The 26,835-nt window shown below is 42.1% G+C and overlaps 1 protein-coding gene across 14 annotated transcripts in view; it reads right to left on the bottom strand.

Annotated features, from left to right (window-relative positions):
* Positions 1-13,414, bottom strand: part of PUM3 (pumilio RNA binding family member 3) — a 42,291-nt gene extending 28,877 nt beyond the window's left edge. For 2 of the 14 annotated variants that reach the window (XM_081502494.1, XM_081502502.1), the window contains exons 1-5: positions 13,291-13,414; positions 7,723-7,814; positions 6,747-6,965; positions 3,517-3,652; positions 2,846-2,921 (exon numbers count right to left, since the gene is read on the bottom strand). In XM_081502494.1, coding sequence (XP_081358620.1) covers positions 2,846-2,921; positions 3,517-3,652; positions 6,747-6,965; positions 7,723-7,804 — 513 coding nt within the window. In that variant the 5' untranslated portion in view covers positions 7,805-7,814; positions 13,291-13,414. Of the gene's footprint in view, positions 1-2,845; positions 2,922-3,516; positions 3,653-6,571; positions 6,966-7,722; positions 7,815-13,290 lie in introns of all 14 variants that reach the window. The other 12 variants (XM_081502512.1, XM_081502522.1, XM_081502574.1 and 9 more) reach the window with 7 other exon arrangements.
* Positions 13,415-26,835: the final 13,421 nt, after the last annotated feature.

Below are 26,835 nucleotides of genomic sequence, written 5' to 3'. Positions count from 1 at the left end.
TGTTATTAGATATTTACAGATGAAAGTACGTTTATGAGAAATTAAGAAACTTGCTATCCTTATGACTCTGGAATGAATTTCTTTGAGCCCAGATGCTGTTGTTGTTCTCCACCCCCTGCCCCTTCCCCCATTTGCTATGCCGTAATGGGGCCAGATGCCATGATTTTAATTTTTTCAATATTTAGTTTTAAGCCAGTTCTTTCCCTCTCCTCCTTCACCTTCATCAAGAGGCTCTTTAGTTCCTCTTCATTTTCTGCCATGAGAGTGGTATCATCCACATATCTGAGGTTGTTGATGTTTCTCCCACCTATCTTGATTCCAGCCTGTAACTCATTCAGCCTGCCATTTCTCACGATGTGCTCAGGATGTATCACATCTCATGATGTGACAGCAGACAGCCATCATACTCGTTTCATAATCTTAAACCAATTAGTTGTTCCATACTTGCTTCTTGTTCCATACTGCATACACATTTCTCAGGAGACAGGTAAGATGGTCTGGTGTTCCCACCTCTTTAAGAGCTTTTCAGTTTGTTATGATCCACAGAGTCAAAGGCTTTAGCATAGTCAATGAAACAGAGGTAGATGCTTTTCTAGAATTCCCGAGCTTTCTCTATGATCCAACAAATGTTGGCAATTTTATCTCTGATTCCTCTTCCTTTTCTAAACCCAGCTTGGACATCTGGAAATTCTTTGTTCGCATAATGCTGAAGCCTAGCATGCAAGATTTTAAGCATGACCTTACTAGCATGGGAGATGAGTGCAACTGTCTGATGTTAGCACATTGTTGAGTATTACTCCTCTTGGGAATTGGGATGAGGATTGACCTTTTCCATTCCTGTGGCCACTGCTGGGTCTTCCAGATTTGCTGACATATTGAATGTAACACTTTGATGGCATCATCCTCTAGGGTTTTGAATAGTTCTACTGGCATTCCATCACATCCACTAGCTTTATTAACAGCAGTGCTTCCTAAGGCCCACTTGACTTTGCTCTCCAGAATGTCTGGCTCTGGGTGACTGACCACATCATCGCAGCAATCTGGTTCACTTAGATCTTTTTTGTACCGTTCTTCTGTGTATTCTTTCCATCTCTTCTTGATCTCTTCAGTGTCTACTAGGTCTCTACCGTTTCTGTCGTTTATTGTGCCCATCTTTGGGCAAAATATTCCTTTGATATTTCCAGTTTTCCTGAAGAGATCTCTAGTCTTTCCCATTGTGTTGCTTTCTTCTAGTTTCATGTACAGTTCATTGAAGAAGACGTTCTTGTCTCTCTGTGCTGTTTTTTGGAAATCTGCATTTAGTCGGATATGCTATTACCTGTCTCCCTTGCTTCTCCCTTCTCTTCTTTCATTAGCTATTTGTAAGGCCTCCTTGCCTTCTTGCTTTTCTTTTTCTTTGGGATGGTTTTGTTTGCTGCTTCCTGTACAATATTATGGGCCTCCGTCCATAGTTCTTCAGGTACACTGTTCACAAGTTTTAATCCCTTGAATCTATCAAATGTCTACTAGGGATGATGACTAAGCTAAAGGATACAAAGTATGCGCTGGTTACCATAACTGCTGGCACACAGTAAAGAATAAATGGGCTGTCTTGTCTAAAGGCACAGATTAACTCCCAAGTCCATGGGCATCAGTAGTAACAATAACCTAAGGGTAAATGAGAAGGATCTTGAGTGTGCGTTATTTATAAATTGAGTATAAGAGGTTACTGCTAGAGATGAGTAGTTCTATCCTAAAAAGATCTTGCTGGCTTTAAGAAAGCAACAGCTGGGAACTTGCTATTGGAAGACAGTCCTTCAAATTGCAATACAGCATTTGTTTAGACCTATGTACATGGTACGACAAAGGCAGGTCCTCAGGGTCTCCAAAGATACTGAGTCTGTTGGCTTACAAGTGAATATCACTAAAACTGTAAAAGTGTTAGCCACTCAGTCGTCTCCAACTCGGCAACCCCATGGACTGTTGCCTGTCAGGTTCCTCCGTCCATGGAATTCTCCAGGCAAGAATACTGGAGTGGGTAGCTGTTCCCTTCTCCAGGGATTGAAACTGCATCTCCTGTGTCTCCTGCATTGGCAGGTGGATTCTTTACTGTCTGAGCCATCAGGGAAGCCCAAATATCACCATCAGGGAAGCCCAAATATCACTAAGTATTTATCCAAATACACAAGAATCAATAGAGGTATACTATAAAACAGGATTAAACAGCAATAATGAAAATCACTTTAAAACTCCCAAATCTACTATATTTTAAAGATTTTTGCACAATGCTTATAAAAGCAAGGAAGAAAGTAATATGTTTGCTTTGCACATTCAAAATAGCCAGCATTTAGAACTTACAGAGTTCACAGTAAAAGATTCTAACAAACACTGTTGAACTAATAAATTCCCTGAGATAACTTTTAGAGAACATTGAGTGAGTGAAACTCACTCAGTTGTGTCTGACTCTTGGCAACCTCATGGACTATATATAGTCCAGGGAATTCTCCAGGCCAGAATATTGGAGTGGGTAGCCTTTTCCTTCTCCAGGGGATCTTTCCAATCCAGGAAATCAAACCCAGGTCTCCCGCATTGCAGGTGGATTCTTTAACAGCCGAGCCAGGAGAACACTGATTTATTTTAAATAAATTATTTTAAAATGAACAGCCAAATACTTGATAGTCTTTTTGCAGTTTTCCAGCAGTAAGGTCTCTATTAAATTTTTCAGAGATTATAAAAGGTATTTGAAAACTGAGGCCAAATATACTAAAAACAGAAACAATTTCACCTGTAATGAATAATCAACTACCCTTTACTGAGTGAGTCAATTTAGTTCTTAAAATTGCAACTATGAGTATGCCTTACTTACAGTTTTAATTTTCCCTTGAATCAACTTCTGCAAATCACTCATCAACTTCACTCTTTTCTCTTTGTCACAATCTTTTCTATAAAAGAGGCAGGAAACATAGCCTAAGCAAAGACATTATTTTAAACACACAAAACTAAAAACCGTACCAGTGTATGTTCATGCAGTTCAGTATGATCTTCGCTTCGAAGAAAGCAAACCTTTGACATTAAAATTACTATTCCAGGGCAGCTAGAGAAAAGTAATTTTCTCGAAGGCAGAAACTCATCTCACAAGGTATAATTTCATGCATCAATCTAAATCTTAACAGCCAGAACTTCAAAGCAAAGCAAATAATAAAACAAGTCCAAGATACCAAATACTCAAGTATTTCAAAACCTAGCCAAAAAGAACTGTCCTCCATTTTCTCAGAAATTTCTCAGGAAGGACATCAAATCCATGTTAACTCTTATACAGTTTCCTAAGCAGATCTTGATGTCATCCTAATGATTCCACGCATTTCTGTAAAGGGCACACATCCAGACAGCGATGCCTCTCCTGGAGTGTTATGAAAACTCCCTAAATAACCTAAGTGCTATGTCATTTATTTTAGGACATCTCACTATTTACAAAGTACACTGTTACTCCTCCATCATCTCCAAGGGCTCAATAAAGACGTCATTAGCTAGCATTACCTTCTTAAGATCTCCCAGATCTGCTTTGCCCGAACGACAATGTCATAGTTGGTTTTATCACTGAGTTGCCTGCTCTGCTTCAGTTCTTTCTTCTTTTTTTTGAACTCATCCCATTTGGGTTTCTTGGCTGCTGACTCTAGTCATTACAGAAATTATTTTCAATTACACTTAATATTCTAGTGCAATAAACACAGAGCAAATTTGGTCAAGATCAATACTCATTGTGGGAACCAGAAGGGGGAAAATCATTCCCTATCAACTTAAACTTTATTTCATTTTCCAAGCAGTTTACACATTTTAAATTTGTTTGACACCAACTGTTCATTCATTCAACAAATTGATTCTGAACAGGACACCTATTAAGAAAAAAAAAGAAAAAAAGGAAACTAAAAGGATTATAAAAGCAATTAAAAATTTTTAAGCATCTTTTTCCATTGTAAAAATAAAATTTTACTTTAGAACATAAAGATCATTGGAAGTTAGGTATAGTCAGTTCTCAATGAAAACAGAAATTAGTCCAAGTTAACATAGGAAAAACAATAGTCACAAATTCACTATTCTGAGTACTGTTACGTATTAAGTAATTTTTACAACAGCTCTGTGAGGTGAATACTGTTATTATTCCTTCTCAAGTCAGTGAAAGAAAGATACTGGGCAGATAAGCTCCCTATCCCAGGTCACGTAACTCCTAAGTGGCAGAGACAGGATGTAAACCCAGATATGGCTCTGAAACTTTATTTTCTTCTGTCTCTTACTCATGATAATGCACAGCAAAAATTTCTAAGTTCTCTACAATTAGGGTCATGCTATAAAAGTATCTTTCTACTGATTATCGTATTCACAATCTAAGCAACTTATTAATTGAATTAAAAAAAAAAATCCCAATGAGGCCAAAGAACAACTTAATAAGATGGGTATTATTTACATGAGTACCCTGCAAAGAATCCTTAGGAGAATTAGTTACTTCTAGATATTGCCCCTTCTCTGATTAGAAAATATATTCAAAAACCAAAATTCTCCTATAATCTTAAAACCTAGAGACTAAAATTTCATTTCCTTTGTCTTTTCCCCCCACACATATTTTATATTAATTTCCTTGATGTCTTTACTTAAACATTATTATACTCTAAGTATTCCTCCATGAAACTAAATATTCCTCAAGAATGTAATTTTTAATGGCATATCATATACTACAATGTATTTTACTCCCCTTACTGCTCACTTAGTCTCAATCTAATAACAGAGGATTACAGGCAACAGAGGCATATTTACTATTAATATTAGGACATCATGTACTATACAGACCGATCCACAGTTCATTTAATTGTAAAAATATTTGGACACCCTTGACATATGCCATGTTGGGCTGCAGTAGATATAACCAATTTTGGGAATGACTAGTATCCAGTCCCCCCTCAGTTGCTGGTATTAAAATGAGAAAATCAAGAGTTCCACTTTGAGATGCAGGGAACTTATCTCCTATAGCAAAAGGAATGAGGGCCACTCTTTAATAAGATGAGAATGTGTGTGCACTTAAAATGCAGGCATCAAGAATGCCAGTGTAGGGACGTCCCTGGTGGTCCAGTGGTTAAGAATCCTCCTTCCGATGAAGGGACGTGGGTTCGATCCCTGGCCAGGGAATCCCATGTGCTGTTGGGCAACTAAGCCTGTGAGTTGTAACTGGATAGCTCATGCTCTCTAGAACGTGGGCTGCAACAAGAGAAGCCCGCGCATCACAACAAAGACCTAGAACAGCCAAAAAATAAGAAAATTAAAAAAAAAAAAAAAAGAATAACAGTGTGGAAAGGAAGAATTAGGATCTATGAGAGAAGCAAGGTAAGAGCAGATAGGCAATAGAAACTGGAAGAAAAGGGGAAAAGAGAAAAGGGCTAGACCATGAAAAAATCCTTCAGGCCTCATGAGAAATAATGAAAATTTCCCTCCTTTCCTTTCTCCCTACGTCTCTGTCTTAAAGCTGCTGTCCCTCCAGTGAGCAACCCAAGGCAGAGCAGAGAGCAAGGACCAGGGCTAAAGGACTGGACTAAGAAGGCCCCTTGGCAGTGGTCTCAGTTGGCAGGAAAAGGGCAGTGTTGGAGAAAAAGGGAATGAAAGACAGCAGAAAGTCTCCTGACGCTGCACAGAAGGCACCTGTAGGTCAGCGAGACTCACAGCAAGGGCAGGTTGTACAACAGACAGCAACGCTCTGAGTTAGACACCACCCCTTGAACATCATCATGATGAAGAGAGTAGTAGTTTGTTTCAATAGACAAAGAAGAGCCTGGTCAGCACTTCTCATCAGTTAGCAACCTAGCCTGCACCAGTTCAAGTCAAATCCATCACGTGTATTATACACCTTCTCTGGAACGGTTTACCAGGTCTGAGCCATAAGATATGCTGATACTCTTAGAATGGCCTGAGCTCTGTGAGAGCAGTATCTACATGTTTCTCATTCACCAGGACGCTGGTTATTTAAGGCTGGCTTCCATGCTGATTACCTGGGGCTTGTACCCTCACTGGTTATTAATTGCTTTTCACTGTCTCTTGATGACAGTGTGCAGAAAACTCAAGTATTTATTTGCTGAATGAATGAGTTTATTAATGTTAGCCTACAGAAAGGAACGCTTCATTGAGATTCCAATGTATAAAGCCCATTACAACTTAGCCTAACTCCACGGCAAGGGGAATTTAGCAAGGGCCTAGGAATTCTAAGCACTAGAGGACAATTTTATAAAAATAAATAAGACACTAATAGCAACTCTGGAAAGTAAAAATAAAGACACCAGTAGTAACCCTGGAAAATGGAGAAGATGCTTTCTGTAGTTTATTTAATCCCATCTACCACCTTCCCATCTCTACCTGAGATACTGCCTGTCACAGAACAAGAACAGGAGGTCTCTAAGAGACTTCAAGAGTCCCTGCGCACAACGATTCGCACAACGATTCAGGCAAGGGCAGTTCAGTTCAGTTCAGCCGATCAGTCGTGTCTGACTCTTTGCGACCCCATGAACTGCAGCACGCCAGGCCTCCCTGTCCATCACCAACTCCCGGAGCCTACCCAAACTCATGTCCATCGAGTCGGTGATGCCATCCAATAATCTCATCCTCTGTCGTCCCCTTCTCCTCCTGCTTTCAATCTTTCCCAGCATCAGGGTCTTTTCAAATGAGTCAGCTCTTCGCATCAGGCAGGGCAAGGCTTCTGCAAAAACCACGCTGAAGAAATCAGTGCTTACCATCACTTTTATTGTCTGGCTGGAATTTCCTCTTCTGGTTGAATTTATTTGCCTGCTGGAATTTGTTCTTTGGTATTTTATCCCCTTGCTGCTTATTCTTGAACTGCTTCACACCTTTTTTCCCAGGTTTTGTGGCAGTTTTCTCAAAGTTCTTAGATGTGATTTTAGGTCCACCTTCCTTAACAACTTTTTTGGGGAAAGTCTTTGAAGAACCTGAATCTAGTGAAAATAATAAATAATTATTAGTTCAATGATCCTGGGCCTGATCTTTTATCCACTGGGCTGTATTCATTACAGAAAATTACACATTTTTTGGTGAAACATACTTTGTCCTTCTCTCAAAAGGGAGCACAGAAGGACTTAAAAAATTACAACAAAATATAAAAACTTCCTCTGATTATAAAATTATAACATAGGTTCATTATAGAAAACCTAGAAAGTATAGAAATAGATAGTTAAAACTACTCATAATTCTAGAGATAACCCACTACTGTCAGTTAGGTGTATTTCTGTTTTAAGCACACATCACAAGATGAGATATTATTTATGTCTTCATGTGTGTGTGCATTTTGAGAGTTAACAACATAACAGAAGTCTAAGAATAAAATGAACATTTAGAACCTAGAAAGTACATCATATAGACAAATTCAAAATGTTTATATCTCAAAATTTCTAGCTGCAAGAAAAAAACATAAAGACTGCTTAGGAAATTAGTCATTGATACAATTCTTGACTTTTCTATTTTGCAATACTGACACCTGATGGAATACTAAAGACATCACAATTAGAAATCCTGAAGATTTGGCTTTCCAGTAAACATATTAATCACTCATACACAGTGACACTTTGTCCACTATTTTAATCCTAACTCTAACCCACGAATAGATTGGAATCTGCTGCATCCCCTCTCATCCCACCAAACCCTCCCTCCAAGAGACAAAACAGCCACATGGGAAGCATGTTTTGAGTATCTTACCATTGTTTTTATGAAATTTGTTTTTTTCTTGTGACATCTTTGTACCTTTACCTGTTAATCTTTTTTTCCCTTTGACTTCCATTATAGCAACTCTGGAAAACAAAAATAAAATCCAGAAACGATCACTAAATTGCTCTCATGCAATCCTTAGTCGTCAATGCCCCATTTACTTCTTGACCAGAGATGCAGGACAAATTATCTGTGTCCATGAGGAGTCCAGGAACTACACATTCACTATTTCTAAGATTGAAAAAGTAAAATTAGACACCAATACAGAAACTAAGAACACACACACATCCTAGTGAGTGTGTTTTGGAGGCAACATTATAGTGACAGTAAAGGTTACAAACAAATCATTATTTACATTAAGCATACTACAAATTGTCAGTGCTTGCATTTCTTACAACAGTGGGAGGATTTTTGTGACAAGAAACTGACAATATTACCATTTCCCCAGCCAGGAACAAACATTACACTTAATCACATTCAAATTTAATGAAATAATACAAAAGATTATCTAAAAGTTTCCTATGGAACCCAATGTAGCTAAAACAAAAAACAACTTCAAATGTTTGTTATTCTCTTAGAGGCAATGAATAATTTTCAAAGACCTCCTGTTGACATACGGAATATTTCATTTTAAAAGAACCTGGCTAGCAGGTTATTTCTGGATTGAGACCCCACTGTGCACAGGGCAAATAACAGATAACCCTTCAGGGGCCCAAGGCTCCTGAAAGCAGAATGTATCAAGAACAAAAGTTACTATGTGTTATTTGTCTAATTCTGTACCTTCCAAAGTTGCATGTTCAACTCATTTCAAAATATCTAAAGCTGACCCTCTAGAGTAGATGTTGGGGATCCCTGACAACTCTAGATATTTCTAGACAAGAACTGTCCATTGAAGAACAACACATTTCTCAAAATATTAATAGGTACAAGAAAAAAGGGTTCTGGAGTGAAAGGCATTTGGGAAACACTTAAATTAAAATGATTAATGAGGCTTCTTTAAGGAAAATCAGATTCTTAGATTCTTTTGATTTGCTAATTTAAGCCATTAATCACCAAGCACAAGCTAAAGTAAGCAGGACTTTCCAAGCAGGTTGAACCACTTTTTCCTGGAACATCACAAGGGACCAGCAGGGTCCCAAAGAACACTCTGGAAAATGAATGGCCTCTGAATTACTGTTTCCTTGGGTCATTTGTAACTGCAGGGTCCCAGCCACTTGGCTGAAGCTTTCATAACCACGTCTGCATCCCTCAGCTCCTCTATGCATGAACTTTCTATTTTGATATGTTTAGTTTTAGAGAAGAGTTGGGAAAGATACACAGAAAGTTCCAGCATATCCCTGTTTCCCCTAATGTTAACAACTTACCATGATGCATTAATCCAAACTAAGAAACAACCTTAATATAATGCTGAATTTAGGTTTTGATAGTTTTTCCACTAATGTCCTTTTTCTATTAATATTCCAGAATTTGTTATTGTTGTTCAATCGCTAACTTGTCTCTCTTTTGACCCCATAGACAGGGGCCCGCTAGGTTCCTCTGCCCATGGGATTTTCCAGGCAAGAATACTGGAGTGGGTTGCATTTCCTTCTCCAGGGGATCTTCCCGACCCAGGGATTGAACTTTAGTTTCCTGCTTGGCAGGTAGATTGTTTACCACTGAGTCACCTGGGAAGCCCATACCTTGCATTAAATTTGAGTTTTCTTTTAATTTCCACTAATCTGTGACAGTTTATCAGTTCTCACTTGTTTCTCATGACCAAGACTGGCACTATGCAGAATGAATATCCCACACTGGGAGTGGGTCTGACATTTTCCCTTGAATCTACTGATATTACAGATTTGAAGGAAGAATACCGTAGAGAAGTGCCCTTCTCAACCCATTACACTAGGAGAAACATGATATCGACATGACTAGTGTTAGTAACCTTGATCACTTGGTTAAGGGTAGGGTTTGCCAGGTGTCTCCATTGTAATGTTACTGTTTCCCTTTCTATACTCCGTTTATTAAAAGCAAGTTACTAAATTCAGCTCAAGCTGAAGAGGAGGGGAATTAAGCTCCACTTCCTAGAGTGGGGAGTATTAAAGAATTTGAATCAATACAGCAAAATCTCCCCAGTAATTAATACATATTTTGGATGATATATTTTGAGAGCATGCAAATATCCTGTATCTTCCACTGATTTTTTTTAACACTCTCCACTGGATCTTGCCTGCAGCAATTATTTGGTGTTTTAATGGTGACTATTTTCCTACTTATTTTTACCTTTATTATTTTGAATTCTTCTGTAGATAAACGTTATTCCTTCTCTCCATTTACTCAATCATTTATTTACATTAGTATCATCTCACAGACATTTTATTACTTAGGTTATGGACTCATAGTATCTTTATTTTATTGCTAAAATTATTCCAGTTTTGACATCTCTAAGTTTCTGTGTCCTTTCACCATGGTCCATCCTTTTTTCTTCTTAGCATGTCTTTAATTTCTGGCACTTTTCCCAAGTTTACCTTTTCTTATCCCTGCACAAGTCCTAAAGTCAGTCATTCTCCAAGGAACCCTGATCCCTCTTATTGAGATCTGAGTGCTAGGTATGCTTGTCACTGTGGTGTCACTGCTTCTTGGTCTTTTGACCAGGCAAGGCTAGGTAATATATGTATGTACATTAGCCTTTTGTGTACAAAGAAACCTGTATTTCTGTATCTGTTAATTTCACACTAATGTCTTGAACTCTAAACATGTGCCACAGGGTTATGGTTGGTAATAAAAAAAATTTATCAACAGCAATATGTTTATTTACAGTTTGTCATTTCTCGAACAGTATCCATTCAAAAGACTGCTTTTCAAAGTTAGTTAGGTCAAATCTTTTCCCTTCACTCCTTCAGTGAGGTCACTGGTGGTGGGGGGTGTTGGGGATGGTACCCGCGATGCACAGCATGTGGGATCTTGGTACTTCGAACTCAGCATTCTCTGCATTGGAAGCTTGGAGTCTTAACCACTGGACTCTTAGGGAAGTTCTAGTGAGGTCATTTTATACATCTGTACTAGTTAGATTCATTTTGCTTAGGTCTGCATTCCATTTCCAGGCATGTCAGTTGACTTTCTTTTCATCCACCTAGGGTCAAGATCATTCTTTTTGGTGTACAGTGCTGATTTTGACAAACCCACAGTCATGTATCCTCCACCACAGCACCTTACAGAACTGTCCGACAACTCCTAGAGGTTCCCTGTGGAGCCCCTTTGCAATCATCCTCTTCTGGCTCTCCTGGCAACACCTGATCTTTTTTCCTACCCTCTAGCTTTGTTACTTTTCAAAAATGTCATATAAATGGAATCAGACAGTATACAGCCTTTGCGGTCTTGCTTCTTTCACTTAGCAAAATGCATTTGCTTGTACACCCTGTACCATAACATCCAACCATCACATTCCAGTGTCTTGGAATCACCTCCTCTTTTTCACTTCCATTACTCCATTCAGATGCTTTACCTCTTGTTCAGATTGTTTTCTGCCGTTAGATTCAATTTGCTATGATCCACTCCCTGCTGCCTGATTAATCTTTCATTATTACACCTATTCCATGTTACTTCTCTGCTCCAGCACCTTCAAAAGTTTCCCACTGCTTACAGGAAAAATTTCAAACTCAGTCTGTGTACTACGCTTAGTCGCTCAGTTGGGTCTGACTCTTTGGGACCTGACAGACTGTAGCCCACCAGGCTCCTCTGTCCATGGGGATTCTCCAGGCAAGAATAATGGAGTGGGTTGCCATGCCCTCCTCCAGGGGATTTTTTCAACCCAGGGATTGAACCCAGGTCTCCCACATTGTAGGAGGATTTGTTACCAGCTGAGCCACCAGGGAAGCCCTGGTAAAACTTGGTCCTAACTCACCCACATCACAATACCACACTGAAGAAAACTTGATTCCCTCAGTATTCTTTCTCAGAAGCCAAAATTTAAAGCTATTCTTTATTAGTACCCATCCTTCAAATCCAGCCTAAATGACAATTTCTAACCATTTTTCCTCCATATGCCTTCCTTCTTTCTCAAATGATTCTTCTCATCCCTATGGCACATTCTGATGAGCTTGTAACTTAACACTTCAAACTTGAAATGCATTGAATACCCATAAACTCTGTGCTAGAAAGGTAATGGGTTTCTAAATATACATATACAAACAACAACAACAACAACAAAATCAGTGTGCTGTAATAGAGACAGAAAAGGAGAAAATCAAAACATGGCATAATTAAGCATTATAACCAAAGTACACAGAAAGTGTTCAGAGAGTCAGAGCTGAGAGAACCCTGAAAGAAAACAATAAAGATTTCCCAGACACAGAAGGACACGTGACTGATCCTGAGTGATCTTTCCTCCTCTCAGCAGGCTCAGCACAGCACTTTGACAGTACTGACCTTTCAATAGCCAACTTCTGAATGCCAGCATTCCTTTCTCTTCATGCTACTCTCTGGTGATCTCATGCAATCCTATGGCTTTCTATGCTGGAATCCCATGTACTTCTCCATCAGGAATATCTCCTTGAGCTACAGACTTGTGTATCCATCTGCTTGCCTGAAACTTTTAAGTGTCTAACAGGCACCTTCCACTTAATAGAACCGAAATACTGAATTCTTTAACCATATAATCACTGCAAACTACCCCCAACAATAACATCCTCACCTATTTTTGCCCATTTCATCAGTGGCCCACCATCCATTCCACTGCTCAAGCAAAAAACCCAAGATTTACCTGTGATAGTTTGCTCTTCCTCCTCTGCTACATTCAACCCTTCAGTAAGTCTTCTCCAATCTTAAAAAACACCTCTAACCCTTCAACTTCGATCTCCACAACGACGGCCCTAACGCAAAGCATCAATAGTCCAACTATATAATCAATAATACTCCAAATTATTATACTTTTTCCAAAAAGAACCCGGGCCTATTGTGTTTCTCCCTTGTTTATAAGCCTTTCCTGTGTTCTACAAACAGGAATATTCTTCCGTTGTAGAGAAAATTAAAACTCCCACCATGGCTTTCAAAGTTTACAGAACCTCCACTCACTCTCCCCCATATGCCTAACTTCTAGCTCATTACCTTGGTCCCCTTTCTACAGCTCCCACCTCAGGGACTCAGCTCAAGTCACTGCCTCTGCTGAACGTAGTTTTCCCTGGGCCTCCAGATTTCACGGATGCCTCTAGCCACGCTCTGCGTCTCGGCTTAAAGATCACTTCTTTAGACTCCCCTATCCTCTATCTCGGCACCTAGTTCGTTTCTTCCTAGCGCCAACAACTTTCAACTGTACATTCAGACTGCAAACTGGGCACCTGGCCCTGACCGGGCACAGTCAGTGAGTGTCAAACATACAACAGAAAGGCTGAAAGCGAACTAGTCCGGACCCGGATTTTAGAGGCTGAAGGTAATAAAAGCTAACCCAGTACTCGCTAGGCAGCGTGGTAGGGAGAAGAGTTGTACACCCGCCCTTGTCCCCAGGCTCCCGTCAATCCCCAAACTCCCACAACAGAGACGGCCACAGAGAGTCGCCCAGCAAGTGACAGGGGTGAAAACTACCTCAGAAACCCTCCGACTCCAGCACCGGGCAAGGAGAGAAGCCCTCCCGAAACAGCCGCGGAGCGCCCCTCACTCACCGCACACGTGTGGCCCTGGCAGGCGCGGATTCCGGCTTCGCCGCGACGGCTTCCGCTTCCTCGCCTGGCTCCGCCCCCTAGCCTTTTCCCTTCTTTCTCAGCCGAGCTGGAGTTAAGGGGCTGGGAGTAGCCGGAAAAACGGAAATTCGGCATTTCTACTGGTCCGCGTCTAGTCATACGTCATCTAGAGGCGCGAGTGCGGCGCCACGGGAGACTTTTGGCCCTAGAAAGTATCCGTAGGTCAATGACGTAACGGTGGCTACTCAAAGTGACGTAATTAACCCTTTCCCTTCCCGGCCGCAGAGCGGGCGGCTTCTAGAAAATGCTGACCGATTGTGGAAGTGGAAGTTTGGTTGGCCGGGCTTCTTGTTCTTCTGCCGCTGAGTCGTGTCTGACTCTTTGTGATACCATGAACTGAAGCACGCCAGGCTCCTCTGTCCTCCGCGATCTCCTGGAATTTGTTGAGTTGGTGATGCTATCTAAGCATCTCATCCTCTGTCGTCCCCTTCTCCTTTTGCCTTCACTCTTTCCCACCATCAGGGTAGCAGGGAGCATTAAAGGGACATCTCGGTAGTCGGCTAGGATTGCGATCTCGTTTCTGTTTCTTAGCTGGATGGCTTTGGGCAAATCACTCAGTTTCTCTGAGCCTTGGTTACCTGATCAATAAATTACAGATGGCTAAGTCATAAATGGAAAGCGCCTAGCACAATAAATGATTTGAACAAGCGCTCAAGAAATGCTTGCCATTTTAAACCTCTGCGAGTTCCTCTGACGGTAGTTACCCAACTTACAGCTTTAGGAAATCAGACTAGTTAGGGTGTTATCCCCCGATCTTACAGATGAAGAAACACCGAAAACTTGCTCTGGTCAAACAACAGAATTTATTCTCTAACAGTTCTGAAATCATGCTAGTAGCGAGGTTGTGCGCCCTCTGAAGTTTCTAGGGTAGCATTCTTTGCCCCTTCCAGCTTCTAGTGGTTCCAGGCATTCCTTGGCTTGGACTGCATGACTGCAGTCTCTGTCTCTGTCTTCACATGTCTTTCTCTTCTATGTCTTCCTCTCTTCCATATATTATAAAGACACTTATCTTTGGATTTAGGGCTCATCAGGATAATCAAGGATGCTCTCATTTGGAGGTCCTTACTTAATTACATCTGCAAAGATCCTGTTCCCAAAAGCAGTCTCTATCATAGGTTCTGCGGGATGGTACACTGATATATCGTTTGGAGGACCACTGGGAAAGTTGAGGAATAGAACTTGATCCCAGGGGTGTCAAGCATCAGATTTTACTGTCTTCCAAATCAATGTTTCCCACGTCTTAAGGCATCAGGCTTGAGACTGGTATTTGACTAGACTTTGCTTCTTGAGGACAGGGACCATCATAACTTCCCAAACACCTATAGCACTATTCAGCACATAGACAGTTGCTAAGTACTTCTGTGTGCCTTAAGTATTATGTTTTGATAAGCTCTGTTAAGTCTCATAAGAACAGTTAAGTAGGTCTTTCCCCTCAAGTTTTGTAGAAAGGGGAAACATTCAGTAGTTTTGATCCAGTCAGTCTGACTCCAAACTCAACATGACTGACTATGGACTACTATCTCTAATTCACAAATCCTCCAGTGAAATTCAAGAGGAGAGAATACAGAACAAGAACGGCAGAAGGTCCATCGCAGCACCTATTAGGCAAATAGAATGGTTATGTACTAGCCAATAATAATGATAAAATCTTCATGTATACACCCTACCTGAAAGAGATATATTTATATTTTCAACACCACAGTTTGCATCATCCCACATCCTCTCAGACACATCCATGTAGCTTTCAAGTGTATTGGGTTGGCCAAAAAGTTCATTCGAGGTTTTCTATCCGATCTTACTGAAAAACCCCAAACAAACTTTCTGGCTAACCCAATACATTAAACTCTGTTCATCTGTCTTCTCACCAGGGAGGAAACAAAAGTTGCATACCTATGTCCTAGATTATTATTAATGATTTTATTTATCAAATCTATGCACTGTCAAAAATTTCACAGTAAGATTGACTTGAATGTTTGATTTGTTTGGAGTCAGTTGGAAGTATTTTATGGTTTCACAGGACAACAACAAAAGTTTTCTATAATTTTACAGTTAACCAAGTTAATTCTTCAAATATCTAATACCTGTCCATTTCCCCTATGCTCCATGCCCCCCCTTCCCTCTCAACCTCTGACAGCCATCAGTCTGTTCTGTTTTTATGAGTTCAGGTTTTTGAGATTCCACATATAAGTGAGATCACACCTTTTCTGTCTGACTTATTTCTCTATTATTTCCTGACTGCAGCACGTACTTCTCAGTTTCCAGATTTATATCAGAGTTCAGGGCTAGGAGAATGGAGAAAAGATGAAATCCACTTTTTTCCTCCCAATAGGGCTCTATCCTTTCATCCCAGAGGGAGAAGACTGGCAGTGTTTCCTATCTATTTAAATGCCTAGACCTCAGTCACACGGCTGCCCCTGGGACTGGAAGACCATCAGACATACTGTTAACCAAGCATTTGGATTCTTTTTCCAGTACTGTAGTAAAATTACAGGTAACTTGGCAAATACCCTTTCATCCAGCAGCAGAGATTTGTTATTTAATCTGGTTTAAAACTTAAAATAACTCGAACTAGTAAGCTAAAACTTAAAATTATTGTGGTATCTAAGGTAGTGGATCTCAATCTTGGCCACACATCAGAATCACCTGTGGGTTAAAAAAAAAACAAACCCAACAACAGTAATTCTGATTTAATTAGTCTGAAGTGGGACCTGGGCACTGAGAATTTAGAACGTTCCCCCAGATCACACTAAGATGTGGCTAAAAATGAGTTGCTTATTTAGGGAATGGAGTTCAAGTTGGTGATTTGATTTTATTTTCCAGTTAAATGAGGATTAAACCCTGTTACCTTCTGGTTCCTGTTTTTGTGGTCACCAGAATTAGAGAATTAAATGTAAAGTGCACTTGTTTCTCTAAGTAGAATGTCTTAGATACAACTGTATCTCTCTTGTTGCTTGAGGTCTCCTGCAGTGAGTTAACATCTTACTGAAAATGGTTTAAATTTGAACTATATGCTTTCAAATGTATTCTGGAAAAAGTTCGCTTTTTTTTTTTCCAATTTGTCACTATTTTATGCAGTTTTCCTCTTTTTCATAAAAATAAAGTGTTTGGTGTCAGCTCCCACACATCTCCCCTCCCTCCAAATCAGTTCTTTAAAGTTTTAACTAATGGATTTTTAACTAATGATGTTCTTTTTGTGTTTCCCAATGCATAAGCAGGGAAAAGGGCATGTTATTGATGTAAAATGTAAGTGGGACTTTGGCAATGACTGGGTTTTATTTTCAGGACCTATTAGAATCATAAATCCATGGAAACGGAGCAGTTGCCAACACATTTTCCTTTAGTAAAAAAGAACTGCTTCTGAGTAGAGTGGATTATGTCTTTCAATACCACACATTTGCTAAAAAGTACACAAATAAAAACATTAATTGTGCATTCCGAATTTCCAGTTACTGTGTAGTAGACATAAAACTGATCTTGTACTAATTTTACTTTCTTTGATGACATTCTTAAGAGCCACAGAAAAATCAGATCAATAAGATGGTGGCCCAGTTGGTAAAGAATCCACCTGCAATGCAGGAGACCACATGCAATTCAGGAGACCCAGATTCAACCCCTGGGTTGGGAAGATCCCCTGAAGAAGGGAACGGCAACCCACTCCAGTATTCTTGCCTGAGAAATCCGATGGACGGAAGAGCCTGGTGGGCTACACTCCATGGGGTCGCAAGAATTGGACATGACTTAGTGACCAAACCACCAGCACCACCAAACATAAAATTGACCTTGTCCTAATTATACTTTGTTTGGTGATACTCTTAAGAGCCACAGAAAAATCAGATCAATAAGATGAAAGTGTATCTGATTGTAGTATAAAATACCACTTTTAATGCAAGATCATATCAAAGATTAGTTAGTATCACTTAAAGCCATGAGTCATACTTAACACTGCACTATCATAGAACAAAACTCCTCAAGCAACAGGTACCAGCGCCAGGTTTTAGCAAGGATGGGAACAACGAACATGTTTTTGGTTTAACTTTTTGCTGAACTTTTGTTTTCAGGCTTTATGAAAGGTATTTCCTTTGCAAACTAGTGACTAGTTTTGACTTGTGATTTCCTTGATTTCTGAGCAAGCTCATTAATAAATGAATCACTTTCTAACTATTTCTCCCATTTTACTTTTAAAAAACTATAGAAATGTTAAGTCAGGACTTAACAATGATGTCTAGCTCTATATACCTACTCAGTTTTCCTCCTCATTTTAAGATGGAGAAAAGATTAACCAATAACCTAAACCTGTTATATCACTTTGAACTTTCCAGCAGATGCCGAGAAGAATTAGAAGGCCAAGACATGTATTGGGGGTGGGAAGCCTGTGAAAGACAAGGAGAGAGAGAATAGGATTAAGTCAGAAGCCTCAGGCCATAATACTGATCAAATCCTGATCTGAAGGGACTGATGGACAGGAGAAAGGTGTGGTAAAAAGATCTTTTGATTGAATGTTCTGAGACTCTAGTAATCATACCCTTGTAAGGTGAAGAATACTACAGAGATCCTTTTTCAGTGACCATGGGGGCTAAGAAGTACTGAGAGGCGCTGGAGTGGACCACCTGGGCTCTACAGTGATCCCACACATCCCCGATGTAGAAAAGCAGCCTTACCTCTTCCTGCTGATATGAGTTCATCACTCCTGCCAACATGGTTGAGAAAGAGTTCCTCTTCTCACTGTTGGTCCTGGACACAGTGAGTCCAAAACATCCAGGAAGCATCCACAGCTCAGTGGAACTTTTGCTCTATCCTCTGCCAAGAATGTGTCTCCTTTGCAGAGCCCAGAGCTGTAGGAACAGAAAGCACAAATTGCCCCAGAGGACCATTTAGAATGATGGCAAGTGGGGCCATTCCTGCTTCTGCTCCTTAGTTCCCAGGCCTATGTAGTCATCGTCTTATAGCACCATATAGAGATCTCTCACTTAGATTTATTCTGCATTCTGGAGGACAACATCCCATTTTTGTAAATTACGGCCTCTGAGCTGGTGTTTCAGCTGCACCTTTAAAAAGCCAATGCACAGCTGTGTCACATGGCTGCCCCTGGGGGAGCACTGTGTGATGTGTCTTGTGGATCACATGACCTCCTTTGCTGTGAGGTGTGTTCCCTATTCAGATGCTATGTTGTGTAGTTTTCCATGACTATAGATCAGGTGCTTCTTAGCTTCTGGACAGTGGTCCTGGCTGAGGCTCTTGGGCAGGAAAAGCGAGTCCACACTTGGAATAGGACTCTCTATCTATGAGGAGAAACAGCTGGCCCTTCCAGAGTAATAGGAGCCCAATGTCATCAACTCATCAGTAGGTGACCTGCTGGGAAACAGTGCCGATTCAAGGGCTCAGCACTGGTTTCTGTTGCTGGTAGGTCTACATTCAGAGGAATCAGTAGTTAGATGGGCTTTGGTAAGTGGAAGTTCACACTGCTTGGCCCACATGTAGCCTCTGTCTCTGTCACTGTGGCCACTATGTTCCTGTACCCACCAAGCCAGCTCTAGAGTGTCTAGTGTTGCAGGCTCACTAATGTCAACTGGCTGAATCAGCTTGTCTTGTTGGTTGTTCAGTGGTTATTATGTCTTTTGACTGGGCTTCCTTTGTGGCTCAGATGGGAAAGAATCTGCCTGCCCTGCAATGCAGGAGACTTGGGTTCGATCTCTGGGTTGGGAAGATCCCCTGGAGAAGGGAACGGTTACCCACTTCAGTATTCTTGCCTGGAGAATGCCATGGACAGAGGAGCCTGGTGGGCTACAGTCCATGGGGTCACAAAGAGCTGGACACGACTAAGCGACTAACCCTTTGTTGGGTATTATCATGTGAAAATGGTCACCTGCCCTGTCCATTCCCACCTGCCTTTACCCTGGACCTTGTTTCCCACTGTCCTTTACCTTCCAGGTGCTTGACTGGTTGGGGCATTGGCCAATGACAGCAACTTCTGTATGCTCTCACCTTGGGCCATTTCTCCTTCCACATAACCTGGATGACCAGGTATACTCTTGCCCATTAGGAAGATTCCCCCCTCTACTGTCTCTCACCTGAAGGAGGTTGTAATGCTACTATTTACTTTCAGTTTGCACCCCCAAACCTCGGCAATTCACCTGTAAACTCTGCTGGGGCTTTTCCCTCCTCCATCAGCTATCTGTAAGGTACCCTGCTCTATGGCCACAGAAGAGAGCTGAGGAAGCAGGGCTGGTGCAATCACGTGGGTGATGTGGAGATGGAGGCTTCCTATTTGTGCAGCCGACTCATGCCCTCTGGTCTTACTCGGGCTCAAGCCAGGACATACCATTTCCATGTGCTAAAGGATTGTTGCTGGGCCCTTTTCACTTTATGGAATGACAGGTGAGACAGAACCCACCTCCCAGTGGACAGCTGTGGCAGGACGGTCATTGGACACTACAGTCAAGCACTGTCCCGCTCAGGCCTCAGTAACATGCTAGGAGATGTTATAATTCCCCATTATAGATGATCTGGCCTTTCTCTAGAACCCCAAGGCTCTACACTGTGATCCTTCTTGGGCTTACCATGAACTCTATGCTGCATCTTTTCTCACCACTGACACATCCCACAGCACAGGGTCTACCAGATGTTCTGCTGTAAGTGGGGAGGCTGCCTTTGCTATGTCTTGGCCTTGCTGTACAGTCCTCCCTGCCCCGGGCTCCACTCAAAGCTGGCAGTCTGTCATGCCCTCCAGTGCATGGACCTGGAGAGCAGGATTCCTAGGTGTGGAGTAGTTGGCCACCAGAACGTGAAAAGGCTCCCCAGGTACTGTACTTCCTCCTTTGTAATAGGGAATCCAAGATGCAACTGTGTGTCTTCACTCTGGAGGGATACCCTGACATGTCCCTGACCCTAAAAATGTGCATCTCCTTTTTTCCAGTTCTAGTCTTAGGATTCCTATAAGCTTTACTGAAGTGGCCTGTCCCTGAAACTCTTCAGCATTTATTTCCCATCTTCTTGAACACACATTTCTTACCAAGGTCTTGAGCGTACTAGTCGTGTCTTTATTTCACAAATGTAATGAATTGGTGTGCTGTTCTGCAGGATGTCCAGATGGCCCAGATCTCTTTGGACTATATTAAGACAGAAGGTGGGCGAGCTAACACAGTCCTGGTGCAAAACTGTAAATGAATACTGTTGTTCATTCCAAGGAGTGTGAACTGTTTCTGATCCTATTTTCCATCTACTTTTTCTATCCTATTTTACCATCTGCTGCGGTAACTCAGGCATTTAACCTCTGCTCTGCGACTGGAGTAAAAACATAGTGTTTGCCCCCTTCTTCCGGGGTCCATGCTGGAGTGTTAAATCCCATGTTCCTAGAAAGTGAGTCCAAGTCAAAGGTTTCCCGCTTGTTCTCTTTGGCCTTCCAGCCCCCTCACACCCCAGTCCCTGGGTGGGCCTCTCCCCTGACAGTGTATGCTGGCCAACTCCTGCTGGTCCTCTGGGGGGTAATCTCTCTCCTCACTCAACAGGCTCAGCATGTCCTCTGCTGGGTTTAACCCAAGTGACTGGCCAGGCAGCCAGGAGAAGCAGTGGGGGCTGCTCCTAAGGGCAGGGGGTTGGGGAGCAGGTATTGTCTTGTAGGGAGAGGCCTCTGTGGTTTCTTCCTGCTCAAGCAGAGTCTGGATCTTAACAAGGCAGTGCAGGCTACCTCTGCAAGTTCGCATGTTCAGGGCCGTCAGCAGAGCCAAACTGGGGGCACCCATTCATGTACCCATTCCACAGCTCATGGTCTCAGGTTGTCCCAGTCAGGTCTTTGGCTCCTGTGTAACAGGATGCCCTGGCTAAGCACATAAAACATTCTGGAGATGCACACTTCCTGAAATCTTGGGCTTGCTTTTCACGTCATCTTCTTCCCCCGCCAGAGACAGCAGCCTCTTTGCAAGTGACCAGAGATGCCTCTGCCTCCCCCATGAGCCTTTAACCATCTGATTCCAGTTCTCAATGTCACTCTGCAGGGAATCCTCCACGTCCACTCTCCTTGTAGACACCGAACCCCCCCATAACTTTCAAATCCCTGATCCACTGCACTGGCAAAGGCATTCCTCTCCACCAGATGACCCCATGCTCATCAGCAGTGACTGTTTTTTAGCAGATGAGCAACCATCTGTGCCAAGGACTAGCTGTGCCCCACATACCAGTTGGATTGGGACCCTCCTTGCCAGCCTGGGATGAGTGATCCAGTCTCAAACCCCATCTTTTCATCAGCTTTCTGGAACCATTCCTGGTACCAGTGGCATTGTTTCAAGTCCTCTGGGAAACAACAGCAGAGTTAGAAATGTAAGATTTATGCAAGGAATATCCCATAAAGCTAAAGGGAAGAGGCAGTGGGGTAAAAGGGAGAGCCTCGGACAGGGATGTGGAAAGGATCGTACAGGAAGAGTCCCCAAGAACAGCTTTGAGGATTCTTTGGCCTGGCTGGTGTGAAGATCCAGAGCCAAGACTGGCCATTAGAGAGGTGGACAGGAATGTCCTGTTGTTGGCTTGGAGCAGCCCCAGAGCCAGTGGTCTTGGTCTGGACACTGTAGATGCTAAAGGTTTGAGAGCTTGGAGGCCTTCGGCTAACCCACCTCTCACCTCCTGCAGCAAGTGCTCTCTTGAAGAAAGACCTGAGCTGTATACTCTCTGCCTGTCACTGTTATGTGACTGGTTTAATGGCAAGACCAGGACAAGAACCAGAATGGTCACCAGGGTTTTAGAAGCCTAATGTTATGTCTTTAATAAATTTAGGGGGGAGGGGACAAGATTAATTTCTGCCATATATTCTTTGATGTATTATCTAGTATTTAGCAACTCAAAGCAGTAGGTCTTCAAAAAATAGCTCCGTGGACAGTAAATTATACTATACAATTAAAATACGACTTCACACTGAAAGTAGAAGTCAGGTTTTGGGAGCTACACAATCCAGTGTTTTAAGACACCTTATTGCTGAGGTTGACTATGTGCAAGACAGTGCTCGTGAGGACTGTCCACAAGACAGGGAGGTGAAAACAACAATCGAGAATTTTAAATTTGGTGGCCGAGTATCTCACATACATTAACACCTGAATTTTTATAACATCATTTCACAAGAATTAGCTATCTGAGAGCAAGGAAACTGTCCTTCGTTTGCTGTAGTATCTCTAGTGAAAGTGAAAGTCGCTCAGTCATGTCCGATTCTTTGTGACCTCATGGACTGTAGCCCACCAGGCTTCTCTGTCCATGGAATTCTCCAGGCAAGAATACTGGAGAATGTTGCCATTCTCTTCTCCAGAGCATCATCCCGACCCAGGGATCAAACCTGGGTCTCCTGCATTGCTGACAGATTTTTTACCATCTGAGCTACCAAGGAAGCCCACTGTATCTCTAGGGCCTTATACATTGCCTGGCACATAATTGGTTGTCAATAAGATTAGTTAGATGGGTATCACTGTTAAGCTATAACTGCACAAGTATAAGGATCACAGCTATTTTATTTACGGGCGCACACAGTAAGAACTTAAGTCAACAAATTCGTCAACTATATTCATTCACTGGCTATTCTGTCCCAGGCACTGTCCTAGGCACTCGGGATATCTATTAGTCAACAAATCTAAGCCTTCCTGATAATAAACACCAAACAACCACAAGCAATAAATAAGGGCGTGATAAGATATGTTAGAAGTACTACAGTAAAACAAATGGAGCTGGGTAAAGAGAGAACCAGACCAGGAAAATAGGTTATAATATCAAATAGGGTGGTCAGTGTAGGTCTCACTAAGGAGAGATTTGGAGAGTTTGGGAGTTTTCCAAACATACATCTGCGAGAGGAGCCTTCCAGGCAGAGGAAAAATCGAAAGCAAAGGACCGAGAGCAGGAGTCATCACCCCTCACGACTATGTCTTTGAGGAACACGGGGAGGGGTGGGTGGCTGAAGTCAGCCAGGGAGAAGAGCAACAGGAAACAAGTTCAGGAGGAGGGTGGGAGTGGTTGGCCGACGGTGAAAGGATTTTTTTAGGCCATTTTAAGGACTTTGGGTTTTATTCTGAGTGAAAAAGAAGTGCCGTCTCAGGGTTCTGAGCAAAGGAGAAAAAAGATCTGACATCCAAACAATACACTTTTGCAGGATTAATGAATATGTGAAGTAGATAGAATCATGCTATTTTATTGCCCATGAACTGGTTCTATAAAACTCATCATAATGATATAGTATTTTTTTTGCTGTTTTTTCCTGACACTCATTCTTTATCTCTGGGGAGCTGCTTGTCTTATGTAACTTGATCATTCCCATTTCCAGCAGCAGCAGGAGGAACTATCTGCCAACCACTTAATCATGACTAACTAGATACCATTTGATAGTTTTGAGAGCATTTTTCCTATGTATTGTGTCACTCAAATCATCCAAACTGTATGTAGTATTACATTACAGATCTATCACAAATACAGAAACAAGCTCCAAGAAATGATGTACATATACTGCCCACAGTCACACATTTAATAAATGAATTTTGTCTCCTCATCTACTATTTGTAGAGCTACATTCCAGGTCCTAAAGACAGAAAATGGCTACATTACTCTAAGAGGGGTTTAGAGTTCAGGTGGGAGGCCAGGATGGGAATAAACAAAAATATGGTAAATATCAGAATAAAGAAGTAGAGGCAAAGTACCAAAGTTTTGTAGTGTGTTCAGCAAAATGGCCCATAAAGAGGACGATGGTCACAATGGTTGGTGGCCTTAGATACACTGAAATGCGGCGGGGAAGGGGGTGGCGGTGGTATGCTTCGGTAGTGGGAATAGTGCTGGCAGATGCTTGGGGGTCCAGACGAGCACTGTGTCTCCTGGGAATGGCTAGAAGCTCCATTCTGAGTGGAAGGAAGGTGTAGGAAACAGGATTATAGCGAGTAGAAAAAAGCCACAGGATATAGAATCTCAAGCTACAGACTAAGACCATCTGTACTTTATCTACTGCAAGTTGCCAATGATTTATGAGTGGAGATGATGTTAACAAAGCTTTTGTTTTTTAATCTCCCTGAACTTTTTTAAAGTTCAATATAACACGACTGCTTAGTGGGAGCTGACATGAGAGGCAGTATCTCAGAATGAGTTCCTTCAGAAGTCAACAATGAGATGAAGATTCAAGTGAAAATAACTGATTTTGGGGGGTAATGCCAGGAAATACCGATATGGGACTAGTGGGGAGAGGTAGGAAACAAGGCAGCCAGCGAAGTGTTCTCTGTCAGGTAATTTACCACCCTGGGTAACTGGACATTAACCTTGTTGAGGGACTCTGGGAGCCAGTGTAGAACACAGAGAGCCAAGGGATCCCCCCAAGGCATGCAGGAGCCGAGGTGTTTATATGTGAGCTCCCAGCAGTCACTGATTGAGGGCTGCTCCTAGGGGCGGGGATTCGAGGTTTACCAGAACTCCCAGCCTGACACCCAGCCATTATGATGGCATCTGGTAGCATCAGAGAAAGCCTCAGAAATGCACCTGCTGGCCATGGGGGGCTGGATAGTGTGCAAAATAGATAAGGTGCATGGTCCAGATAGGCTGGTGGCAGGATTTGCTACAGGCAGCAACAGTAGTAGATTGAGACCTCTAAGCCAGAGAGTCACATGGGTTCAGACCAGTGTGCTGACAACAGGGAATGAAAAGAAGGGACAGCTTAAGAGCTTTTATAAAGGAAGAATTGCAGCCTTGGTCTTATAGACCTTTGCCTCATAAGGTCACAAGTGACTCAACCTATTTAATGACTGGAGTTAACCTCTGAAAAAAGTCCAACTGGTCCCACATGCATTCTTTTGAACACATTAGGGAAAATAAGTATCTATAAGACTAATCATTTAAAAATACCTATGAAAGGGAAAAGTGAAAGTCACTCAGTCGTGTCCGACTCTTTATAGTCCATGGAATTCTCCAGGCCAGAATACTGGAGTGGGTAGCCTTTCCCTTCTCCAGAGGATCTTCCCAACCCAGGGATCAAACCCAGGTCTCCCACATTACAGGCAGATTCTTTACCAGCTGAACCACAAGGGACGCCCCAAGAATACTGGAGTGGGTACCAGCGGATCTTCCCGACCCAGGAATCGAACCAGGGTCTCCCGCATTGCAGGGGGATTCTTTACCAACTGAGCTATCAGGGAAGCCCCCAAACACCTATAAATTACACTTATTAGGAAAGGATCTGGGCAAAGGTGTGATAAAGTTTATATACTTGTGGGAGAACAACACACATCCAAATTCCAGACCTGCTCATTTTGGCCAATTCATCTTTTTCATGGGAACACAAGGAAAAGTAATGAAGAGATAATATAAATCAAGAAACATTATCTATGAAAAATGGAGATAAAAAAATAAGGTAAATACATGGACTTTCCTAGTGGTCGAGTGGTTAAGAATTGCCTGCCAATGTAGGGGACATGAGTTCCATCCCTGCCCTGGGAAAATTCCACATGCTGCAGGGCAACTAAGCCCATGTGCCACAACTGCTAAAGCTTGTATGCCTAGAGCCTGTGCTCTGCAACACGAGAAGCCACCGCAGTGAGACGTCTATGCACCACAACTAGAGTAGCCCCCGTTCAGTGCAACTAGAGAAGGCCTGCGTGCAGCAACAAAGACCCAGTGCAGTCAAAAATAAACAAATAAAAAAGGAAGGTAAGTACAACCTAATCATTTGTTCAAATATTTCTAGCAGGAGCTTTTGAGAAAATGCATCAAAGAATGCAGATAGAAAATGGAAGTATGGGAGAATAATTTACTGAGGCATTCATTCAGCTTCATTCTCATAGTTGTCACTAAAAAGATAAGAGGTATTACCTCCTTTTCTCACCCCTCTGCTCCTTGGCAAGACAGTCAGACTTGGAAAGAAAAAGAAAGAAAAGAACAGGAAAAGGAAAGGAAAGGGATACGCTCCTGGAAGAAAGGAGCGGAAATGTCCAAGGAGGGAAAACACTGAGGTACCAGAAGAGCAAAATCAGGGGAATATGATGTGCAGTGCAGTAGAGGTGGGCTCAGGGACTCCAGAGATGCGGGGGATTCAGGGTGAAGTGGAGGGACCTGCCTCAGAAGGTCATGAAACCTGGGAAATGGGCATTTCCTCAGCCACTGTCACAAACTAAAGATTAAAGTTACATTTGTCAGTTTTGTGAGTGGTTAACCCACAAATGCTGGGAAAGATTGAGGGCAGGAGGAGAAGGGGGCAACAGAGGATGAGATGGATGGATGGCATCACCGACTCAATGGACATAAGTTTGAGCAAACTCTGGAAGATAGTGAAGGACAGGGAAGCCAGGCACGCTGCAGTCCATGAGGTGGCAAAGAGTCAGACACAACTTAGCGACTGAACAATAACAACGTCCTATAGGACTCGTTAGGATGTATGAGGAAGGCAGAGGTTTCT

This window comes from Giraffa tippelskirchi, chromosome 1 (genome assembly GCF_054371585.1).
Source record: "Giraffa tippelskirchi isolate mGirTip1 chromosome 1, T2T-mGirTip1v1.2.pri, whole genome shotgun sequence".
NCBI lineage: Eukaryota > Metazoa > Chordata > Mammalia > Artiodactyla > Giraffidae > Giraffa > Giraffa tippelskirchi.
The sequence above is the reverse complement of the archived record's forward strand: the minus strand, read 5'-3'. Positions and strand labels throughout refer to the sequence as shown.